This window comes from Opisthorchis viverrini (assembly GCF_000715545.1).
Source record: "Opisthorchis viverrini unplaced genomic scaffold opera_v5_233, whole genome shotgun sequence".
NCBI classification, from domain to species: Eukaryota; Metazoa; Platyhelminthes; class Trematoda; order Opisthorchiida; family Opisthorchiidae; genus Opisthorchis; species Opisthorchis viverrini.
The window spans coordinates 71,869-93,384 of NW_008751886.1; the positions used below are offsets into that span (position 1 = coordinate 71,869).

At 43.8% G+C, this 21,516-nt stretch overlaps 2 protein-coding genes across 2 annotated transcripts in view; both read right to left on the bottom strand.

Moving 5' to 3' along the window:
- Positions 1 to 220: 220 nt before the first annotated feature.
- On the bottom strand, positions 221 to 3,907 carry T265_08635 (hypothetical protein; the record flags this gene model as incomplete). The annotated part of the gene is made up of 3 exons (XM_009174501.1): positions 221 to 451; positions 1,558 to 1,725; positions 3,459 to 3,907. The coding sequence occupies 3 exons, from the start codon at positions 3,588 to 3,590 to the stop codon at positions 341 to 343; spliced, it is 411 nt and encodes a 136-aa protein (XP_009172765.1).
- Positions 3,908 to 5,355: 1,448 nt separating this feature from the next.
- The window catches only part of T265_08636 (hypothetical protein), a gene marked incomplete at both ends in the record, with an annotated part of 35,730 nt that continues 19,569 nt past the window's right edge, over positions 5,356 to 21,516 (bottom strand). Inside the window, 10 exons of the mRNA XM_009174502.1 lie at positions 5,356 to 5,616; positions 6,715 to 7,224; positions 7,554 to 7,810; positions 8,527 to 8,770; positions 11,791 to 12,200; positions 13,499 to 13,643; positions 15,188 to 15,390; positions 15,496 to 15,702; positions 17,138 to 17,390; positions 18,808 to 19,227. Of these exons, the coding sequence (XP_009172766.1) occupies positions 5,356 to 5,616; positions 6,715 to 7,224; positions 7,554 to 7,810; positions 8,527 to 8,770; positions 11,791 to 12,200; positions 13,499 to 13,643; positions 15,188 to 15,390; positions 15,496 to 15,702; positions 17,138 to 17,390; positions 18,808 to 19,227 (2,910 nt within the window). The remainder of the gene's footprint in view (positions 5,617 to 6,714; positions 7,225 to 7,553; positions 7,811 to 8,526; positions 8,771 to 11,790; positions 12,201 to 13,498; positions 13,644 to 15,187; positions 15,391 to 15,495; positions 15,703 to 17,137; positions 17,391 to 18,807; positions 19,228 to 21,516) is intronic.

A 21,516-nucleotide genomic window follows, 5' to 3' on the forward strand; every position in this document is an offset into this window, starting at 1 on the left:
AACCGTATACAAATCCGCAGGGTGATCTCTTGAAAATCCTATAACGCAATACGATCTTCAAGGGAGCATTCAGACACAGCGAAAAGCCTACTGGAGACGTCTTTATCACGGATTAGCTGTCCTCCACAGCTGGCAGTGATTTACGATGCTATCGCGAACGGGTCACTTTTCTCAATGGTCACAACAGTCGATACAAACCTTATGAAAGGTCAGTTTATGGAGCGAGTGTTAGTGAAGTCAATGAAAAAGCTGGAAAGGATTCAACCATAAAAACTTAGGCGAGTCCATGCAGAACATACATAGTGTAATTATAGGACATTAAACAATCAGAGAAAATACATCAACGTTTTCCTTCAACCATTATAATATGATAGCCAAATTGGGTTCGAATAGGAGGATCGGTGTACTTTGGGTTGTCCAACGTCGAAACAGGAAGCGCGAAGGCAGCATCCTATATCGAAACGAGAGAAAAAAACGAATATATGAAAGAGGTCAGTGTAGGCTGGAAGGCAACAGGAAATGCTCTGAGGCAGAGGCTTCCGGAATTATGTTCCAAACTATCCATGTATTCAAAGTACGGGTGAGAAGTGAACGATGTAAAACATATTAGCGATTCCAAGACGGAAATGATTTCACTTAGGGTGTTATGCGAGAAAAGCGTAATCAAACTGAACATGAGGTATTGTCTACACGTCTTTCTGCTTGTTCCCAAACAAGGATCGGGTGTAATTTTTTGGACCACGGGACCTCAGCCCACAAGTTCCCAGTTGCACCGCACCACATCTTATGATCGAAACACCCAAGTGTGCTCTGCTACCAGATTGGATGTCAAGTTGGTTTCCAAAGGTTAAAACTAGATAATACTAGTTTGGCTTCCGTCATGGGACCCGACGATTGTTTGTGAACTTTGTACTAAAGATCATGTCTATTGTGGCAGAGCGAAACAGTCGCGTTCACTTGGAGAGACGGTTTGGCATCTTGCCTGTGTCACACAGCGCTCTTCCCTAGATATCTACTAATGGATGGAGGTGAATGCTCAAGGGCAAACACGTTCAACCCCTGAGTTCCAGTAGATTACCTGGCAATGGACGTAGTAATTCACACGTGGCATACTATGCTGAACTTGACAAATTTGCAATCGCTCTCTCAATCGCGGATCACCGACACAAAAACGGCTCGAAGGTTATAGTATCCGTAACCACCACTGCTATCGGTGTATCTCGCCAGTTTAGGTCAAACACAGCGCAGTAATTCAGAAAACGAAGAAAAAATCGGCCTTTAAAAGCGATATTTGCGTCGTAAATCTGGGTAGATGATAATCTAGGATTGGCAGTGAGGCAGCCAGTTCAGAAATCCGAAAGGGCCCGTCAGCAAACTCCGTTTCCTCAGTGTAGGGAAATACGTACGGCAAAAACTGCTTTCTCAGGAAAAAAGACAAAGTTCTTCCAGAGTACTGAACAATGAAGTTCAAAAGTNAATACGTACGCAAAAACTGCTTTCTCAGGAAAAAAGACAAAGTTCTTCCAGAGTACTGAACAATGAAGTTCAAAAGTTTACTTGGAATGCGCCGACCATGGACCCACGCGTCATCCACCCCAAATCTCCACCAGATCTTGCTTTGTCTTCACTGTACGCTTCTGCAACTTGGTTAAAACGTTTGCCATTGCGCAATTGTTCCAGGGCTTCGAGGCACTTGCTCTGTTTTTCACACAGTATGTGTCGAACCTAAAGTTGTACAGACGAAGCAAGATGAATTTATCAGCCTCACACGAAAGACAGTTGTCACGCTAGGACACACATGATTCAAAGCAAAACACGTATTTTTCTTCTCGTGCATACTACCTTCCACTCACGTCATGCTTACTGGTGGTTAGTTATACTCTTTTTGAGTATCACAGAGAATCAAAACAACGTCACATAACCACACAAGAAGCCGTATCAGCAGATACTGAAGGTCACCGCATAGTATAACAGACTAAAAGCAATTATTTAAACGTATGTGGAACATGTGACGGCTAATTTTGACTTACATAGATAGAGTAATTACGCTTGAATACTGAGGTCAAGATATCTCAGCGGTTAGGACGGAAGGTCTGTGGTTCGGGCTCAAGCACTGCATCTCGACTGCTCCCGTCTAGGCTTGGGCAACCTGGCAGTATTTCAGCCCTCGTGCTTCCTTTGGGTAGCATGGCGGCTGGGCAGCGGAAGGGTGGTACAGCCGAACTATTACTTTTTAGTGAGGTAGTCTATTCTATACAGGGAATGATCGTGGAGAGCGTTTCGACGAGTGGTATACCGCCGGATTGAAATTCGATCAAATGACAAGAAAGATATCCCAAGAAATCGAGCTATCCAAGGATGCTATTCTATAGTGGCAATCACAAGATCTGGCGTGCAATTGCTAGCCTCTAAGCCCATATGATGAGGTTCGCTGAGGATAAAAAGCCTAACGCAGCAGAACTTTGAGTGGATTGCCACTGTCTTTCTGAATTTTTCCTGTACATGGATAATGTTGAGTCCATAAGATACTGGGGTAAACAAGTTCTCGAAAACGCGTTCGGCAGTGAAGCTTTGTCAACATTTGTCTCCACTCGATCCCGAAAACGGGTTGTCGCATTAGACCGAAGCTCCAATGTTCAGCTGACGCACGCTGTATTGTCAGACGATATCTATTGTTGGACCAACACTGTGACCAAGTTTGTAAATCAAATAATTACATCGTCTTATTTTGGGTATTGATACCAGGTTCGTTCGTAGCATTTGAAGAGTTATGCAAACTCAGTTGGACCAGTGAATCTTCAAATCTTCTATTTGTAACGGAAAAGATGCGGCCAAAAGAGTCAGGCTGTTTATCCTAAATAGGCAATGACCTTAAGCGAAACACTGGGTTTGGAACACGCTCGAGCACTGAGAAAACTTATGGATGTTTTTTTGCTGGACATCCGACATTAGTGCTTCATCACTTCGTTATGCATATACCTCTCCCGATTCACTCACTACCAGTGAATAACCCGATTTTTTTAGGTCCCGTCTCAATTCTTTGAGACAGGGAAAAAGTACATGAGGATCCCTGACATATATAGACGATTACCCTTGCTGAAGCTTATCAGACGGGTGTAGATGGATCGCCATTTAATCCCGTATGAGGCGGTTCCAGAATATTGACCCCAAGATAACGCGTCCACCAGAAGAATTTGAGTTGAGTTTACAAATGGGAGAATGAAACGACAGTAAATAATGCGAACACAGAACAGTGAGCTTATGTCATTATTCACGAGTGAAAAGATTTAGCTTTGTGGGTAACCTGAGAGGTTATTTTAAGATATGTTGCATAAAACTTGTGACACCGAAGACTAATAGTGAGTGGATTTAGAATCGCAAGTGAGACATGGTGTGGATATTCAGCAAGACAGACTTAAGAAGCTGTAAAGAAACCTGGACGAAGATGACCAACATACCTTCACAGCAGTTCCCGCTTTTGAGACTTTCGCTCCAGCAGCACTGGATTCCCCACTAGAGGTGCCTCCTGGTTTCTTATTCGCACCTTTGTTCGGATCTCCTCCCTTTGCTGGTTTGCCACCTTTCCCCATTCACCAGCTAATCAGAGAAAAGATAAGTGAGACGTTAAAAGTGGTCGCGAGCACTCCAAGATCGTATGAACATGGTACACCCACATGACAATTCCCAAACAGCTAAACAGTGATGGCCTAAATTAAATTAGTCTTCGCGAGATAAACCTATTTGCATACCAAGCTGGTATTCACGCAAGACTCAACGGAATCCCAACTAAACCTCTCGTTTATGATATTCTTCAACTCAATGTACTGCATTAATGACGCCATATTTGGTACGATATTCGAAACATCGCATCATATTTTCTCAAAGAAAACTACTCATAAGGTCGCTGAGAACTCTTCGACAGTCATCACTCGCAAAATGGACTGAAGCAAACGCGATGATAGACGGTGAAACTTGTCCACCTATGCATTGTTTTTGTGGTTATAGACCTTACGATGTCGGCGTTGGATCGAGACCTAGACTTGAAATCAACCTGGATTTTGAAATCTGTTCCTGTTGCTCAGCCAAATTCAGATGGAAGGAATGAGCGATGGATTTTGTTTTAAACCATAAAATATGAAATGCTGCGCACAGTGTTTTGCTTCTTGTAGAACACCTGGTTCTACGAATAGTGGCTTTTGACCAGCATACAACGTGCTTACTGAGAGAAAATGGTAAATGGTTGCATCGGAGTGGTCTAGTTAGTCAAGGATTTAGTGAAAAAGAAATCATGACTGTTCGTACTTTAGTAGGAATGATTGGTCGGTTCATGCAGGCTCACTGCTGGGCCGATGGAGAATGGAATTTGCCGCGACTAGCCTAGTCAATGCAGGTCACCGAATTAATCCAGCTGTGTTGTCTAGTTTGATACACGGCACAATCGAATCAATCCAATGCACAGGAACCCAAGCAATCCCAATTAGAACAATTAGTCACGCTCATTTTAACCCTGCCTTGGTTGACCAAAGAAGCTTGCACACAGAGCCCCAACCAATCAACAAAATTGATGTTGTGTACTGAGTTTTGACTGTTTGTTACATTTGTCACTGCCACCACCAGCCAAGTCGTTTTCAGAAACAGGTGTTCGTAATAGCAAGAGTTATGAATATGCTTGAGTGAGGATGCGTCAAATGCCAGGCGATTTATGGTGTCGATCGCAGCTGAAAAACAGCTTGGCAGTGTGTCTTATTAGACATTTGGATAGGCTCACTAAACGGATTTTCTCAGGCGCTAGTTTGAACAACAATGAAAATTGACAAACGAGGCTTTTGGGTAATGATTGTTAATAAATGCATCCGGTTTGGAGGCTTGCTAAACTGTTAAGCTACATACTTCATATATCCGACGTACAGCTTCTACTGCATACAAGTTAGACTACTACATGTTTTCTCAATGTGCACTTGAGAATATATCAAAAGACACAAAATTAATACGATAAGGACGACACACAGGTATCAGTAACATCGTATGCGAAAGCCGCACTCATTGCTCCTCTTAGTGACGGTAACAATAGGCTTGGATGACCTGAAACCTGGGTAGGCTGCTTGTATGAGCCGCTGGGACTGAAGTCATTTCAGTCGACCATACTGTGCCTCAAACAGACACCATTGAGATGTTTACTCCAACAGTTTACCGCTCGGTTTGTGAATAGGACTGATAATGTTTGGACAACAGAGGGAAATTGACATGACGGTTGATGGTGCAAATCAGCCACGAAAACAAACTAAATTTGTGTATTTTCATGAAGGGAACTGCTCACAAGGTTGCTGAAAACTTCGACCTTGTGAGTAGTTTCGTTCATGAAAATATGCTGCGATATCTGGAATATCGTACCAACTGAAACATGATGCGGCCTGTGTGCAGCATATTCAGTTGTGGAACATCATAAACGAGAGATTCAGTTGAGTCTCTCGTGCAAACCAAATTGATTTGCAAATGAGTGTATTTATCAAATTTGTGTATGTTTGACGGACAGTGAGGCAATGGTTGCGCAGAACGGGGCAGACCATGGAAAACAAAGAGAGACTGGTTGGCATGATGATGGCTGTTCAGGTAGTGCTCAGAAAAGATGAACTCAGCCCAACATGGGAGACAGGAAGATGCTCAATGCACTAATCAAAATAACTATTTTCAATAAAGCTGGTGATTATCTTTGCAGTATGTTTCGTGAATTTCTTATTATCATGTGATACCAAACAAAGAGGCGTATTTGGGCGGCGTGTATCGAGTAACCTGGGATAGAGGAACTCATTAGAGCCCCTGTTGCACCCGCCATGGATTACCTGAAGACGGTGACTTGGAAACACATGTTAGGAGCTGAAAAGCTGTAGCAATGCATCTGGTGAAGGAATCAATCAAGTGGCAGATATCTTCGGAATCGGCATACAAAGATGCAGCAGACCATCGTCACGTAGCAAAGATCCGGGGACAGTTTCAGTTGAAAAACACCAATGGCGACGAGACCGGACAAACGCTCAATATAGGGTCTTATAATGAAATTTTCTAAGATATCTAAGAATGAATTCAAGTGTCGCTGTTTCTCACTGATAGTATTATTGGCTGACCTTTGCATGAAAGCAAATCAGAGAAAGACAGAGAAATTTGACAGATAGTCACTCGGCACATGCCCCCGGAAACAATCCGGTTGTATGTATGGGTGTTGCAAACAATTTCACAACCGGTGTTTTTGTCGATCGATGGAAGGGTAAATTTTAAGGATATTCTAGGTCACATGACCAACAGGCCTTTCCGGTATGATAACCACTTAATAAAACGAGTATCTCTGCACTTCTGTGGAACTTTGTAAACTTCACCAGGTAAATTCGAGTCTTCACTGTACCGCAGAGCCTAAATTTTGGCAACAGGGACCGTCAAATCGAACCACAGGCACAGGCTACGTTAGTGATAAAACACACAAGCAATTAAGAATTTCACAGCCCAATTTATTAAAAAACATTACCAGCGTGTACAGAAAAGCAGTGTGAAAGTTATGTTAATGGGGCGGTTAAAAAAAATAGAAAAAAAGATGAAAACTCCCGAAAATTGCCAGGTAGTGACATATTGCTTTATCATCCACAGTTTTCAAGTCGAAGGCAAAGGCGAGCCGCTGCGACGGAAGTGGACACAATACGAGTGTAATTAATACAGAAGGCTAACTGCACCAGTGTGACTGCCCACTAAGAAGAGACCGGATAAGGACAGACTAGAAAGCGTTGTGACACGTCCACGAAGGAGATGTGAAGGAATCCGACCAAGTGGTTGGTACGAAAAGTGTCCTTGTGTAGCGGGGCGGTAAACACCCAGCAGATCGACACCTACGGTTGTGGATGCAGTGCTGTAGTTTGATGCTTGTCGAGGGTAGAGTTCGTTCGGACTGGGCGCCAGACCGGATACACTGGCGGTGGGAGCGAAAGTCGGTCCGCAAACAAGCAGTTCGTCCTTGCAACAAGCAAATTGGCTGACAGAACTGATACCCACAGGAAAGGCGGCACTAGACTCTGCTACTCCAGAGTTAGTGGCATTTTCCTCAGGTGTAGTAGTCGAACAGCGGGCAAAAACGTGGTCTAGGGTTCGAATGCAATCAATATGTAGATCGGAATTCATATGCCAAAATGCAAGACTACGGTCTCCACTCGAAACGAACCAATCAGTCGTTGTGCATCCAAGCTGGTGAAGAAAAGAAACATGAAACAAGGGTTAGTAGAAGGCGCAGACACCACTGGCATTACGTGACAAACATGTAGAATGGACTGAATAAGAGGATTGTGGCGGTGTACACATTATGGAACCGTAAAGTACTGTTCAACACGTCTTTACTGGTGAAGACGAACCAACCAATAATTAAAAAGGTTCTTTGTTTCAACTTGCAAGTGATTGATCAAACCACATTCCATGTACAATGCGCAAAAGTTAACCTAAGCTAGACCAAAAGGATGCTGATTCTGTCTACACGAAACCTATTTCACGGTAAAGATAGTCTCCTAAGTACCACTTACCTGTACGATCGCATCGCTATGTGCTTGCCATGCCTGAATAACTTGGAACTGTCTTAGGTCCACAGCGGTCAGGAAACCCGATGTGAAACCGCAAAGAAGCACATTAGCTCCATCACAAACAGCTAGACGTGTCAGTGTACCAGCATTCGAGGGAGGTGGAAGTACGGTTGGATTGGAGGGTGTCTGGCTAGAAAGGAAGTTTGTTGGACCACGAAGAGCAGCCGTCAGCGCAGCAAGACGCGGAGTAACTAGATCAGCTGGATAAAATTGAATAGAATTGCATGGGTGAACAGTAAAAAGAAGCATTTCGTTATATAAAATCATATGTTCTATCTTGTCTCTGCTTGCTGTTTCTATAGGCCTGGAGATATGCTGTACATGTATGACTACCATCCACTGAGGACAATTTTCATGCACTGATTGCAGAGAAAAATTGTGAACTGAAGAGTCTACATACCAGTGAGAGCAACTGGTTCAACAGGACTTGGCCTTTCTGTGGTTGACAAGATATGCAACAATGTGGCTGTGAACCCATTCCACACGCTTCTGGTTCATCTTCGCACCTAAGTTATCTCGCTGTAGTACGGAGATGAAGCACGGAATGCGTAATCATCTCCTTCCCCCACCATGTACTAAGTAATCTCCTTCGGAAAAAGGTCCAATGAAATAAACTTGGACAAATGTACCCCGTGCCGGGGTTTCTACGATGAAAAATATCGAATTCCGAAGAAGCAAATATTTCAGAGGAAACTGTCCATAAAAGTAAAAAAAGAGGACTAGCGGGTTTCGGAAGCGCTTAACAGCAAGGAGAAGAGTAGCCGTCAGTCGCTAGTAGGGCGAATGGTGAAATAAGTGGCAAAACGGTCTATGTATGAATGGGCGGAAAGTAAAATTCACTCGGCAATCTGTGAGCCACTGAGGATCGAGAAAGCGCATTATACGGATTAAAAATGTAAAAGCCAGCATGTCTTACATGAAGAACTTTGTTCACTTGGAATATATGTGGTGGGAACTCGAGAATGGTCCTTCCTAAGGCCTGCAAGGAAGGAACCACTGAAAAATTGGAGTGGATTAGACATCTGCGAGGAGTGAGGCGTTCGTGGATCGATCATACGAACGGTACCGTTTACCTCTGCACAGAACAGAGCACCATGTGGGCGACAGCAGCGAGTGAGTGCGCTCAGATGAGACGAATGCCCACCCGAAATTCCCCGTACCTGAAAAGCCCAAACAACCAAGTTTTGTGGGTAAGGGTGATTTCTTGGGTTACATTTTTCGGTGAAATTTGTCAAAAATGTTAACTACATGGAATTGGTCATACTGATATATGTACGATTTGACGACCTTTGTGGGAGAAGTGACAGGTAGCAAGCCCAGTACATAATGTACTAAGCTCAGCAGACTTGGATTTGAACATCTTATTCAAGCGAAGCTGAGCACCATGTACGTCATTACCTTCAAAAATAAGATAGTCGGGAAGAGGGATTTTTAATGAAACGGAAAGTTGTACGACGAAAAATGTGTCTCAATGGCCTGAACGAGCTCCATCAACCACACTCACATGAAAAATAACAGATAATCGTCAGTACAGAAAGTCACCCTCGGGAAAAAGAACCTTCTTCGAGGAGAATTCATGTGACGCACAGGTATCTACATGGCAATCTCTTCGGGAGACCCAGCTCTTCCGAGACTCAATAGATGACACTATGTGGATCCTAGAATATTCGATTTTCCACGATAACGGCAATGCGATTTATCATTAGCTTGGTGTTACCAGTCGATAGCTAAACGGATATCAGTAGCATTGCTGCTGCTTTGTCCTACGGCATCAGCGAGTTTCTGTCTTAGTGTTCTTACACGAGTAAGACCAGAGCACACACGATGTATATATCCATAATGACCCTCGTAGATTTATGGGCAAATTTGTCCGATGTTCCGTCAGATGAGCGGTATAGCAATGAAATACAGAAAGGTGAAAGGTCAGGATTACTTGTTACCTTGTTACGTTTGAAACCGATCGTTAAAAGTTATCTACATGTCTGGATTCATAGGATTGGCTCAAACGAGCCAGTGATATTTGAGAATCGACTGAGTGCTCAAAAAATGGACCGGTAGCGCAAAACCGAAGGATGTCATGTGCCGGTCGACAACGTAGCTCAGTCATTCTTCTGTTATCAGTTCCATGCTACAGCCACTCGAAAATGGAACCATGTAGACATTGAAGCTCACTTATTGCCGGCAACTCGTACAACGAGGTAAGTGACTAAAGGATGTCTCAAACAATTTTAGGATAAAAAAGTAGATGGAACGAGTGATTAATCGTGATTAGCCAGCTCAATGTGCCATAGAAATGTGGCCTTCATGCGTGAGATGAAGTAATCGTGAGGAGTCGACCGTGTTTACATGCACATAAAGTCCCAGACTGGGAAGAACTCGTAACTGATTGAAATTTCAGGAAAAGGCATAACAAGAGAAAAGGATCACATTTTAACAGGCCGTTGACTAATTCAGAACAAACGGGTTGCCATTGGAGAATAAGACAGTCCATTAATCTTAAGCTTCGATAACAACCAAGCAATAGATGTTCATAACTTGGACACAAGGACTTTTGTCATGAACGGTCCCGGCAACCTCAAAAGAGATCAAACTTTCCAGGACAAAACCAACGTTTGGTAGGCAACCCGAGATTAATTCCTGCTTGACTAAATGTTCATTTGGATCAACTGACTGATGAAGTCTGCGTGAAAAGCGAAACGCTGACCAGTTAAAAACTCATAGTTAACCAAGCCCTTCTGAAATGATGACTTCTCAAAAGGTTCCAAGCTTTCTCCAGTTGATTGAGAACAGATAAGGACCATGTGTTTGCAAACTGTCAAGCGACTACGTTCGATCGGCAAGGTTAGAGGTAAACTGGGAGAAGCACCGCATATTCCATAAAATATGCTTGAAGTACAGCTAAATCCCCACATGTTTACTGGTTAAGGCGCTGGACATCACTCGCTTTTGCCCAAATAGCATTCTCAGCGGCCGGGTCATTCCTCAAACAGAGGACTTACTTCACTGCTCGGCGTTTATGTTATATCCATCACCACGCGTGTCGACTCAATTAAATCTTCAGACCATGATCTCTCCCGCAGAATTCCAGTTAATCAAAACCAAAGGAACGGGATCGAAAGCCACTCAAGGACACCACAAAGAGGAACAGATACATGAGTTCGAATAGTTACTTTCCAAAACTCGCTATTCTAGTCAGCCCATAAACAAGCGTGAGTCACCTACTAGCTATTGTAGCGTAGTAAATTTACCAGATAGATCGCTAAGTGAGGAACAACATTGTCTGTCATACACGGGCTTGAAATCTGTGGTGAGTAGAAGGGTAATAAGGGCGGGAGAAATAGTCCCTAGCGTTGAATCTGTATTTCAAAAACTTCCGCCAATGGAGACGGAGAAGCTACGGGTACAGCTAGTCACAGCAGTCCAGAGCTTCAAATATTACACCAGCAGAGCGAAGAGCGTTAGACACCATAATACAGGTGCACAACGCAGTGATAACAAAAGTGGATAAGGGTAAAAACATTGTTGTTATAAACAAGAGTGATTGTCTAAAGAAGGTCAAGTAACATTTAGGTAGGGGTCCTTACCGGCAGATTGATAGTGGGCACGTTACGTCTATAATGAATAGGAGTGAAGTTGAAGTTGGCAGGTATTTGCGGTCCGGGATAAACCACTAAGGGCAGGGTAATTTGCATCGATTGTACTCCAAAAGTGCAATCCAATCACGGCTCTAGAGCTTACCAAAAAATCCGTGAGCAATGTCTCAGTAAAACCGGTAGTAGTAGGTTCTCGATCCCATGAACTGGACAGATTCTTGACAGGTAGTTTAAACCCCTCACCGGAAAATTAAGAGATCATGTGACTGTCAACAAAGAAGCCGATGTCACCGTGGGACCATATGACACTTTTGTAAGTTTCGATGTCGATTCGTTATATACAAATATGCCAAGCGACTGCTACTAGCAGAACAGCATGCAGGCATAACCAATATTCGGCTCGTGATGCTATTCGTCGGCTACCTGAGAGTAGACACCACTGGGTTGAACTGTAGTATGGATAATTAGGAAAAGGTAGCTCAGAATGATTAATACACCATATGTTATCGGAATAAAAAATCTCAGAATGAACATCAGGGTGTCACACACATGTATGGGTTGTAGCTGCAATTTATTTATACTTGTACCTTTTGCCCTGTCCACGGATCCCACAGAATTAGGTGACCATCACACGAAGCCATCAGTCGATAGTTATCCAAATAAACGGCCTTGAAGACAGGCCTTTTGTGTCCACGGTAGACTAAACGTGCAGCCACTGGGACCATAGGAGTATTGGTTTGGTCATTTGGTGTGTCGCGGCCACTGCTAGTCTGGGTGAGAAACCCTTGCAAGCCTGAGGTACCACCTGTAAAGGCGGTAGCAGAGGAAAGTGATTTAAATGCACCCGGGGCGTTAGTCAGGGGCGATCTCGCTGAAGGATGAGCAGTACTATATGAATCGGACAGGGACCAAAGTTGTACAGTGCGGTCTTGCGATGCCGTCACAAAGCCGTTTTCCATGCTCATGAGATCGATAGAATTGATACGACCATTGTGACCTAAAGTAGAATGAGAAAAAGGAACAGAATTCCGATAAGCTGTGTCACACAACGAATGCGCAAAAATAGTATAAATTCAGAAAAACAGGGATACATATCTGGTCAGTGGATTCTAAAACGAAAGCACTCTTCGACTGTGTACAGAAGTGTCAGGGATTTTTTTCCGTCAGTAGCGTATTTTAGAAAAATCAGTAGGCTGGGAGCCGAGTAACTCACTACGCTTTTTGCCCAGTTTGAGGCAGATCAGAACAATGTAGCAAAGTTCGTCAAGTTACGCCTAAGGTATGTCAATCCTTCAAATTTCTTCCTCTGACGCAGTGAGACTGAGATGTTTTTGGAATAAAGTGGGGGAGAATTATGACCTAAGAGTGCCTTCTGTCGGGGATATTGAAACAAGGCTTATCCACAGACATTCACTGAGAGCATCACTAAAAACATGAACCCCATCTTAATATCATACCTAATAACAAATACGAGCTAGGTGTTTTGTTTCTGTTTGCAACATGCTTGCGAAACGGACATTGAGCTGGGCGGGGGGATGGTGACGTCCACACATGAAATCTTGAATCCCGCTCCTCAGCTTGAAACACGGGCAATTCACTGTCCACAGAATCCAACTATTTAAATCAGGTTCCTATTATTAGTGTCAAGTCACCGTCAAAAGTGGAGGCGCGTTAAACAGCCATTGTGTAGCCAAACAACACTGGATGACAGGCGTTGCGAATTAGCGTACTTGGTGCAGTGGTCATAACTGAAGCAGCACGTTCGGATTCGACACGCACCTGACTGAAAACGTTGCCTTCCCAACTTTACTCTGTCAACCAGTTTATTGAGATGTGAACATTACGAAAAGTACTACTGTCCGCAGGGTTACTCCAGAGCGTCCAAAATGATATATTCACATGTTAATCGCCTTCTGGAATAGCCTGTAGCCTCACACAGATCAGAAAACACTAGTTGCATTATCAAACTCGAAAATAAGTCTTTGACCATAAAGGCAATCGATGATTAGGGCTACAGGTACGACCTCTGCGAAGGTGGCTGATATCCCGATTTACGTTCTTGCGCTTTGTGCCAAAAAGCGCTATACACAAACGCCACAGTTTGCCCGGTTGTCACTAACTATTATGTTCTGACTCAGTGCCCGTAAGTTGTACTAAGCGCATTGTTGAAATGCACTTTCTATGTACGTTTCCTAGCGATGTGGACACCTAGCATATAGAAAAGTGTTGGCGCTCCTAGTCAGCTTTTGTTGCGTCAGAGGAAGGCAAAGAGGAATTACAGGAAAAGAAACAAACCTGCGAAAGATGCGAGTCGAAAACCGTGATAATGAACAGAGCCGCATCGTAAAGCGTCTTCATCGTGCGTTATCTGTTGAAAGACATCGGACCATGAGCCACGCAAACGGTATGCAGCATCGCCGTGAAAAACAGAACCAGCCAACTAAAACAAAGTATAAAAAAGTAATTGAAGGATATTAATCTAATCAGGAAGGGCCTCGCACTGAATAAGCAAAAGACAGTGCCCCCTTTGTTAACTGCCTCTCTCCAAGGGGAGACCAAAGAACAACTGTTCTTACGACGTCTCTTCTTAGGAAGGAAAGGTGTATGCAAGGGATTGAACTAATTATCGGAAGAAAACACAGGGCACTCAAGGTGACTTTAACCCTTTGTCCAAGAAACAGATGAAAATTGGAGCATGTGAAATCTCCTCTTGGACCTCCTCTACCCTGAAAACTGAATTAACAAACTGGCATGGATGAACTTTGTGAGACGCTATTATGCGTATTGCCCATGTGAGGATGAGCCGCCTGTGTGGATTTAACATTAGGAGACGTCACCAGATTTCATCCAGATTTAGCGAACACAGCAAGAATAGAGTTCGTACAACCTCGAATTCTCGTTTTGATACCTCAGCGGCGTACAAAAAAGCAACTTGGCGCAGCAAAGAGGAAATGATCGTGGATAGAGTTTCCAGTGCCGCGGTAGCCCACACACAGCGGAATGCTATCTATAATGTAGCGGGGACGGTATGGAAGACCGTTACCTTCGCTAGTGAACCCTGATAAGATTAACCCTATTCGTAGGCACCTCTTTAAACCCTTGTCGTTGAATCTCATCAAGCGATTTGAATTTCCAACCACATTCAGCGGGGTAAGCCGACTCTTCAAAACATGGTGTGCTGATCGCTGTGGGTGAACAGCCACCTGGACTCAGGAGTAGGAGAAGAAAGATGGGAGGAAGCAACCACAGAAGACCTGTCTAGTTTTGTGAGATACACACAGTTGCAACCTAATTTCGTTTTAGCGGAAGACTCAACTGAACTCAGCTGAGTCTAGTGTTAATGATTTTCAAGCAGAACATAAGGTGGACGGAGGGCTCGAGATAGCACAGTGGTTAAGGTACCAGCTTACGGGCCGGAAGGTCCGCTGTTAGAAACCAACCCTAGCACTTTGACTGCTCCTGTCTAGACTTGGGGACCTGGTAGTATTCCAGCCCTCATGCCTCCTTCCGTTGGCAATGCAGCTAGGTACCGAAAGGATGTTACGGCTGAATGACTATCTGTCCATCAACTGCACCTACCTGATGAACCCTAATAAGGGCAAAACTGTCATTGGCAGCCGAGTATTCAGCAGTCTTATGAGTATCGTTCGCCAGGAAAAACTGCCTCTTAAAACGGTTAGTACTATATACCGGTTTCGCACATCACGCTTTATCGCTATTTCACATGCCCAACGTTCCGTATACGATTTATCCGAAAGCGCAAGCTAGCAGGATAGGTTCAATACATTTTCAGAACAGTGCAGAAGATATTGAAAGAGAATGTTCGGCCTACTATTTGTGGTTGGCCTGGTTTTGAAAATGACTTATTTCTGTCCAGAGATTAAACGCCGGTTAGCTCCTCGATACTGTCATGTGAACTTTCGTGATATTTGGTGAAGGATAACCAAACAGAAGAGGGTTGGAACAAAACGCTTATTTACATACCAGGTTGAGATCTTGTATTACATTAGCCGCCTGTTGAATTGGCGGAGTTGTGTTTCCTGGGTTAACTGGACCATCCTGAAGAGGGGGCTGTGTGGCTAATAACAGCTGGTGCGCAGAGCCGTGCTGTTGGCTGACAGGTTGTGAACGAACTAGCTCCTGGATCCAACCAGTATTGTATATGCATGTGTCAACGAAAGCACCGCCTAGATAAGAATGATAAAGGGGAGGGCCGCAACGGGTTAGAACGATGGGCACAGTGAGTAGAGTAGAGTAATGAATATATCAGTGTAGACACAAACAAAACATACCCGCAAGACAACAAAACGGAATGTAAGCTAGACGAGCTAGATCATTTGTGAAGGTTGCACAGAGCTCCATCAGTACGTCTGGATTCAGTTTGGGTGGAAGATCGTTTGATGGTGCAGAAGGGAACTGATCGGTCCCGGTATCACCGATACTTTCAAAGTCGCCAGTGGTGCAGGAGGACTCGTTGTTCGATTGCTCGATAGTGGTTTCTGAAAAAGAATGGACGACTGAAAAGGGAACAATCGCCTTCATTGACAAACGGAACTGACGGAAACACCGACCGCTGAGTCAGCACGATAAAATCCACCCACATTACAAAAACGAATACTGGCTAAATTAGTGATGAAATTCAATCAACTGGTGGTACATTAGACTTGCCCTGACTTGAAAAGGGATGTTTTGTCGCATTTAACCACTTCTTTGCAAACTTTCAGCTGATCAGCTGATTAAGAGTGGTAATAATGAATCAGAAAAACAACAAATTTCAGCTAGACCAATAACCACATGAGAATCGTGTGAATAATGACTTGGTATCTCAAACGGTAAGGAGGTCAATCATTTGGCAGAAGAAATGGTTAAGAGCAGAACCAACGACCAGAAAATTGTCAGGAATGCTTGAAATGGGCGCAGTCCAGTTTTCAGACCACACAATTCCTGCGGATAGAGATGAGGAGATACTGTTAAAGAGATATTGACAGAAAGTTACGTAACAAACGAGCGCTCAAGGGAACCTACACATTTTCGCAATTCTACCCAAAGCAACACAAGCAAACTGAAAAGGATGGAAGTTTACCGAACCTGCTAAATAAGTCACCGGTTCACCGGGATGGCCAGGAACAGAAGAGCACATCAGGTAGAGAATGAACCATCCTAAGCCGGACCAAAACAGCACATGTACTGCGACAATTGGACAGAAGAAACGTGATGATTAGGGCCCAGTTCGAATAATATGAGCACCCCGTACTATAGATGTCCGTTCATACATTACGTGGACGCAAAAAACTTGCAGTTCCGGTGTGTACCTAACTACGAGAACTCAACATTAAGAGTGTGGATAATACTTTGCGAGCAAAACGTTAGGACTATGAAAGTAGTATTCTTCGACACTAAATAAGTTATCGCCAGTCACCTAACGTTACAGAGAACGCGTTTCGGTTAATTTGGTTCCAAGTGGGACTGTAAAGCTGCAAGATACGTCAAGTCACCATGGGTTTCGTGTCACGATTTTGTGCTAGATGGTGTCTCTATCATTTATGGTGGCAGGTATGGACAACCATTTCAACAACCTGGGTTCATCCACCATTTCCAACACGACCATTGGCACCTATCTGCCCATAAGATGGACAAGTTCACCTGTCGAGCAGTGTGACTGGTTAGTTGCTTCTGTATGCAAACCACTGTTTGATATCACACATGAGAGCTGAACACTACATGATCATAAATGATGGGCGAGAGCGCCAGCTAAGATCGGATATGGCAGGATTAACAAACAGAATTGATATCTTCGTATGCGATACTCTTTACCAAGGTTCACAGAGTGTAACGCAAGCGTGGTTAGTTTAATGCCACATAACCAAGTAAAAACCCAATTTGAAAAGTGCCATAATAGCTTTCAAATCATTCGATATCAGGCTAGTGAGTTACCTCTGGAGGGCATCCGAGTCTTTTCTTGTTCGTTCAATGCTGCGACCCGATCAAATAGTGCGAAGAACACTTGAAATAATGAGGTCATGTGTGTCCTTGTCATTTCAAAACCGACCCGCATCCCCACAACGTAAATGCAATCGATAACTCGATACAAAACCGCCAACCGACCGACAGAACCGCAAGGAAACGGGCTATCCAGACGACCAGATATTCTAATAGACTTGTGCAGTATGTCTTGTAGCGTTGAATCCTAGACAAAGGGAACAGGTATTGACTAATAATCATCGTCACATATGAAGGGCGGCCACTTTAATCAAACAGGTGAGGTCAAGTTAATGAAACATTGGATAACGAAGCGGTCCACAGGAGCCAGCTAGAAAAGGTACGAAACGAGAGGTCAGTCCTAAAATCCAATTTTTTGAAAGCAATATATCTTCGACTAAGTTTGCCTCCAGATGCGAAAACCATGAGACTGATAGCAAATACTAGTACTTTTCAAGATTATCGTTTTCGCTTCAAGAAAAACTGTTTGAGGTGCCCGGTAGCCTGGATGGCGCTGATAATACTAATTGTGGTTTAACGCTTGTTCGAAAATAGGCTTTTGAAGCGTCTCAATCGGAATCTTCATTGATATCCAAATTAATCATCGCATGAGCAATGTCGAAATTTAAACCCAATACCGACTAGTGACAAGAACTGGTAGAATCTTGATTGGTCGGCTAAAAACCAACCTGACAACAACTGCAATGCGAGAATCAGTTGCCATCCCGGAACTCAATAATTCCACGGTCAAACTGTCGACATGCTGTGAGACAGGACAAGCTTACAGTTCCGGGAAATGTACACCTTAGCAGAAAGTAACCTGAAACCTACCTTGATTTGGGTGATCATTCACTTCTATCCTGTCATCAACTATCTGACCAAAGGTGAATTCGTATCATAGCACGGACTAACCGGCCGCAACATGTCTGCGACGAAATAGCACGCAAGCGACTAGTTCGTAACAGATCAGATACAGTAGAGGAGCGAATAAAGCCTGTCATTTTGAGGCGGGTGGAACATGTATCAGACATGTACATGCATGGAATTTTTTCTACGGAATTTTCGCACCTCATTGGTTAGGGTTCACGTGATTCTGTCAACAGCACATTGAATGTAATGCGGTAAGCGTCCTGTGACTTACTGGCTGCATTGTCTCACTAGAGTTTGTCGACTGTTTTATGCTGGGCTCGTGCCAGTTATCTGCCAAAGACGACAGTGAAGAACAGTTTCTTTGAATTGCCCTATGGAATGATCTCTCTTCAGGGAGAATATACCTATAGAGAATTAGTGAATGCAATTTCCACTACGATCAACGAGTGAAGATTCCAAAATGTAGAGTTCTGTCGCGCACTGCAAACGAATGGCATTGAGCGGAGAACTGAAAATAAAGGTAATCCTCTAGGGTGATGGAGCCAAATAATCACAGGACGTTGCAGTTATCATCTGATTACAAACTCTTCTAATATAGGTTGACAACACAATGTTGCGAGAGTTGCCACAGTCTGTCCATCAACTATCACAACATTTTATTAAAATTCGCGCAGAACCAAAGCCGATCAGCTCTATGGACTACAACACACGAGCAATCATTGACTGTACCAGATCAGAGAAAGATGAAGACGTACTCTCAAGTAGTCTGACAATGTCAAGTCCGGAATGTACGCGAGGAATTGATGCAACAGCGTCAGCGATGCAACTAGCTCGCCCAAAGTGCGCACATTCCATCTCGATGGCGGTACACTAGAGCACGGATTTGCCACGCTTGGTTGTTCGTCCTCAGGAGCCTTCCATGCAGGTGAACCAACAGTTGCAAGAACGGTATTGACGGTGCGTTGTGCGTAGGGTATATAGACGTGCAATGCCAGACAGACGCCGTACACGTGGACCAAGTTCTCTAGACAGCGTAGGCTTGCGGCTGCAACGCTATCACCCATAAGTGGGCGATTCGTAACTTGAACTGACATAGGAAGATGACTTTTGCCAGAAGCACCTGGCTGCGCTGGAGCGGATGTCACAGGGGTTACAGTAGCCATTAACTGCTCACCCTGAGGGATAAAAAGAACGGAGGGTGGTGAAAGTCTGCGTTGGAGTTGAAGCAAATAAATAAGGAGGTCATTTGATAAGAAAGTATCGACAAAAAACTTTCAAACATCACTTGTTGTCATTGTGTGCAAGACGGAATACCCGATAAGAGAAATGACTTGATCCACAGATATGTGTAGGATTGACCGTCTCGTGGGCTGCATCGTGAGCATGTAATTACACTAAGCTAGAGAAGTTGAACTTCTCAGTGTTCTTAAAAGTACGTATAAACGTCGCCAGAAACAGTTGATCATATCAACTCGTATCGCTTTGGCCATCCAACTGAAGGTTTACAAGAACTCTGCCCAGGAGTTCGAGCCCACTCACTTAACACGAAAACTCAAAATACAGCTCGGTAAGCAAGAATTTTGTGAGTATATTTTGTTCTGCTGTAAGGAGATTACTGAATTGACTATAACTTCAAAAGAGGGCTTTGAAGGGCCAGAAAGTGGGAGAGCACTTCTCGAAATTAACCGGACTACTTTCGGTTGGCCTCGGAGGATCGCTGTGACCGTGAACCATTCCGGAAATTGTCTCCCAGTGGTTTGGTCTTCGAATATGTGACTGGAACTGAGAACAGTCACAAACCTTTCTACAATTTTGCGTGTGAAAATAACGTTTCTTGACTGATCGTTGCAGCCCTAACACGATATTTAAGGAAATCAGTCCACAGATGAGAAATTAAGTGGCGAATAACCAAAGCAGCCACTTTGACTACTACGAAATGTTTGATGTTCACCACGCAGAAAACAGTGAGTGGCAACAGGTTGTCACCGGTCTAACTGTGAACCAAGGGTATGCACTACATCGAATGAATATCGAGACTACTATGATCGAAACTCACGACCGTGGTTTTTGGTATTTTCCAAAAAAAAACCACTCCATTTCCAAAAATACTGAACGCATGGCAATGGCCTCCTTGTGCGATTTAAAATGTTTTCTGCAACGGTGACCTTGTATTTTGTGGACAACAATCCAGTCAACCCCCTGGTTTGCTCTTATATTCTTATTACAGCGAGCAGAGGATAGAAACCGATTATTTGGATTGCCAGAATTTGCCGGTGGTCGTGGGATTTTGAGGTGCATTCTCGGTTGAATAGTTCCTTCATGTCGTGACGCGATTACTTTGGTTAGTTCACACTAGACAGTGGAAGCGATGGATACTCCCCGGTCATGCCAGGATCTGACATACGAGGTAAGCGCTCACTGGATGCACGTGAGTTGTCACCTCTGAACAGGATCACGTTTCGACGCTTGAGGGATCGACTCCAATGTCATGACTTCCTATGCTGGTGGCGCCAGGAGCAACCTTGAAACGATATTTAGTGAAGAACCTCAGAAACAAGAGATTCAGATGATTTTCTCGTGAAAACTAAATTGGTGTGAAAATGGGTGTATTTTTGGAGTATTCGTTCAATTTTAGGTGGTCATAGGATCTGCAGAATTTGTGCTTACATCTATCGCTTGAACAGTTCTATTCTTGCAATCTGGTGGATAGGTTCATATATTAATATTTATTTCTGTGAGCTGACCTCAAATACTTGTGCCAGTAACTTCTTTTCTCTCGGTTGACTGTGTACGAAACTTCGGAATACAGATGAATATTTCTCTTGATCTATACTGGTGATTCCTTATTGGATGAGCAGACTGAACGTGAAAGTGGCATTTGACAGCTTGGCTATCTTCTGTTTATAGCTGCATGTTCAAGTTGATGTTGCTGAGTTTAGCCAAACTACTGAGAAACCACTAGGTATCAGTACCGGGGCGGATATTTCAAGTTCTCCACATATGAAGGAAAAAGTGCTTCAGTCTATAATGGTTGCGGAGCAAGGTGAGGGCAGTTAGAGCCACATGTAGTCCGAAGCGAACGACGGATAAAAAAATACATGGAAGAAAAAACCCCGCTGCTTCCTCCTATAGAAGCACGACATAGATTGTCAGGAATTACCAACCAAAAGCTGTCACCTTGTCGTGGTGGTTGAACTTCGGTGATGCAGTCATCCTGCGAGCTACTTTGGGGGGAAATCGGTCCCTAATGACTCAACCATGACAAGAAAGCCATATCGGACTAGCCTGATGAAAAACAACGAGCACCTTACTGAGAGAAAACGTATTACGAGGCAGTTCTGGGATAGCCTTCCTGTCTTCTACAATGGGAGTGTGAGGCTAGTAAAGTGTTTCCTTCGGGAAGCCAGTATGTCTATATTTATGGAACCAGCAGTGTTGCCTTCTATTGAGGTCCGCCCGAAAAA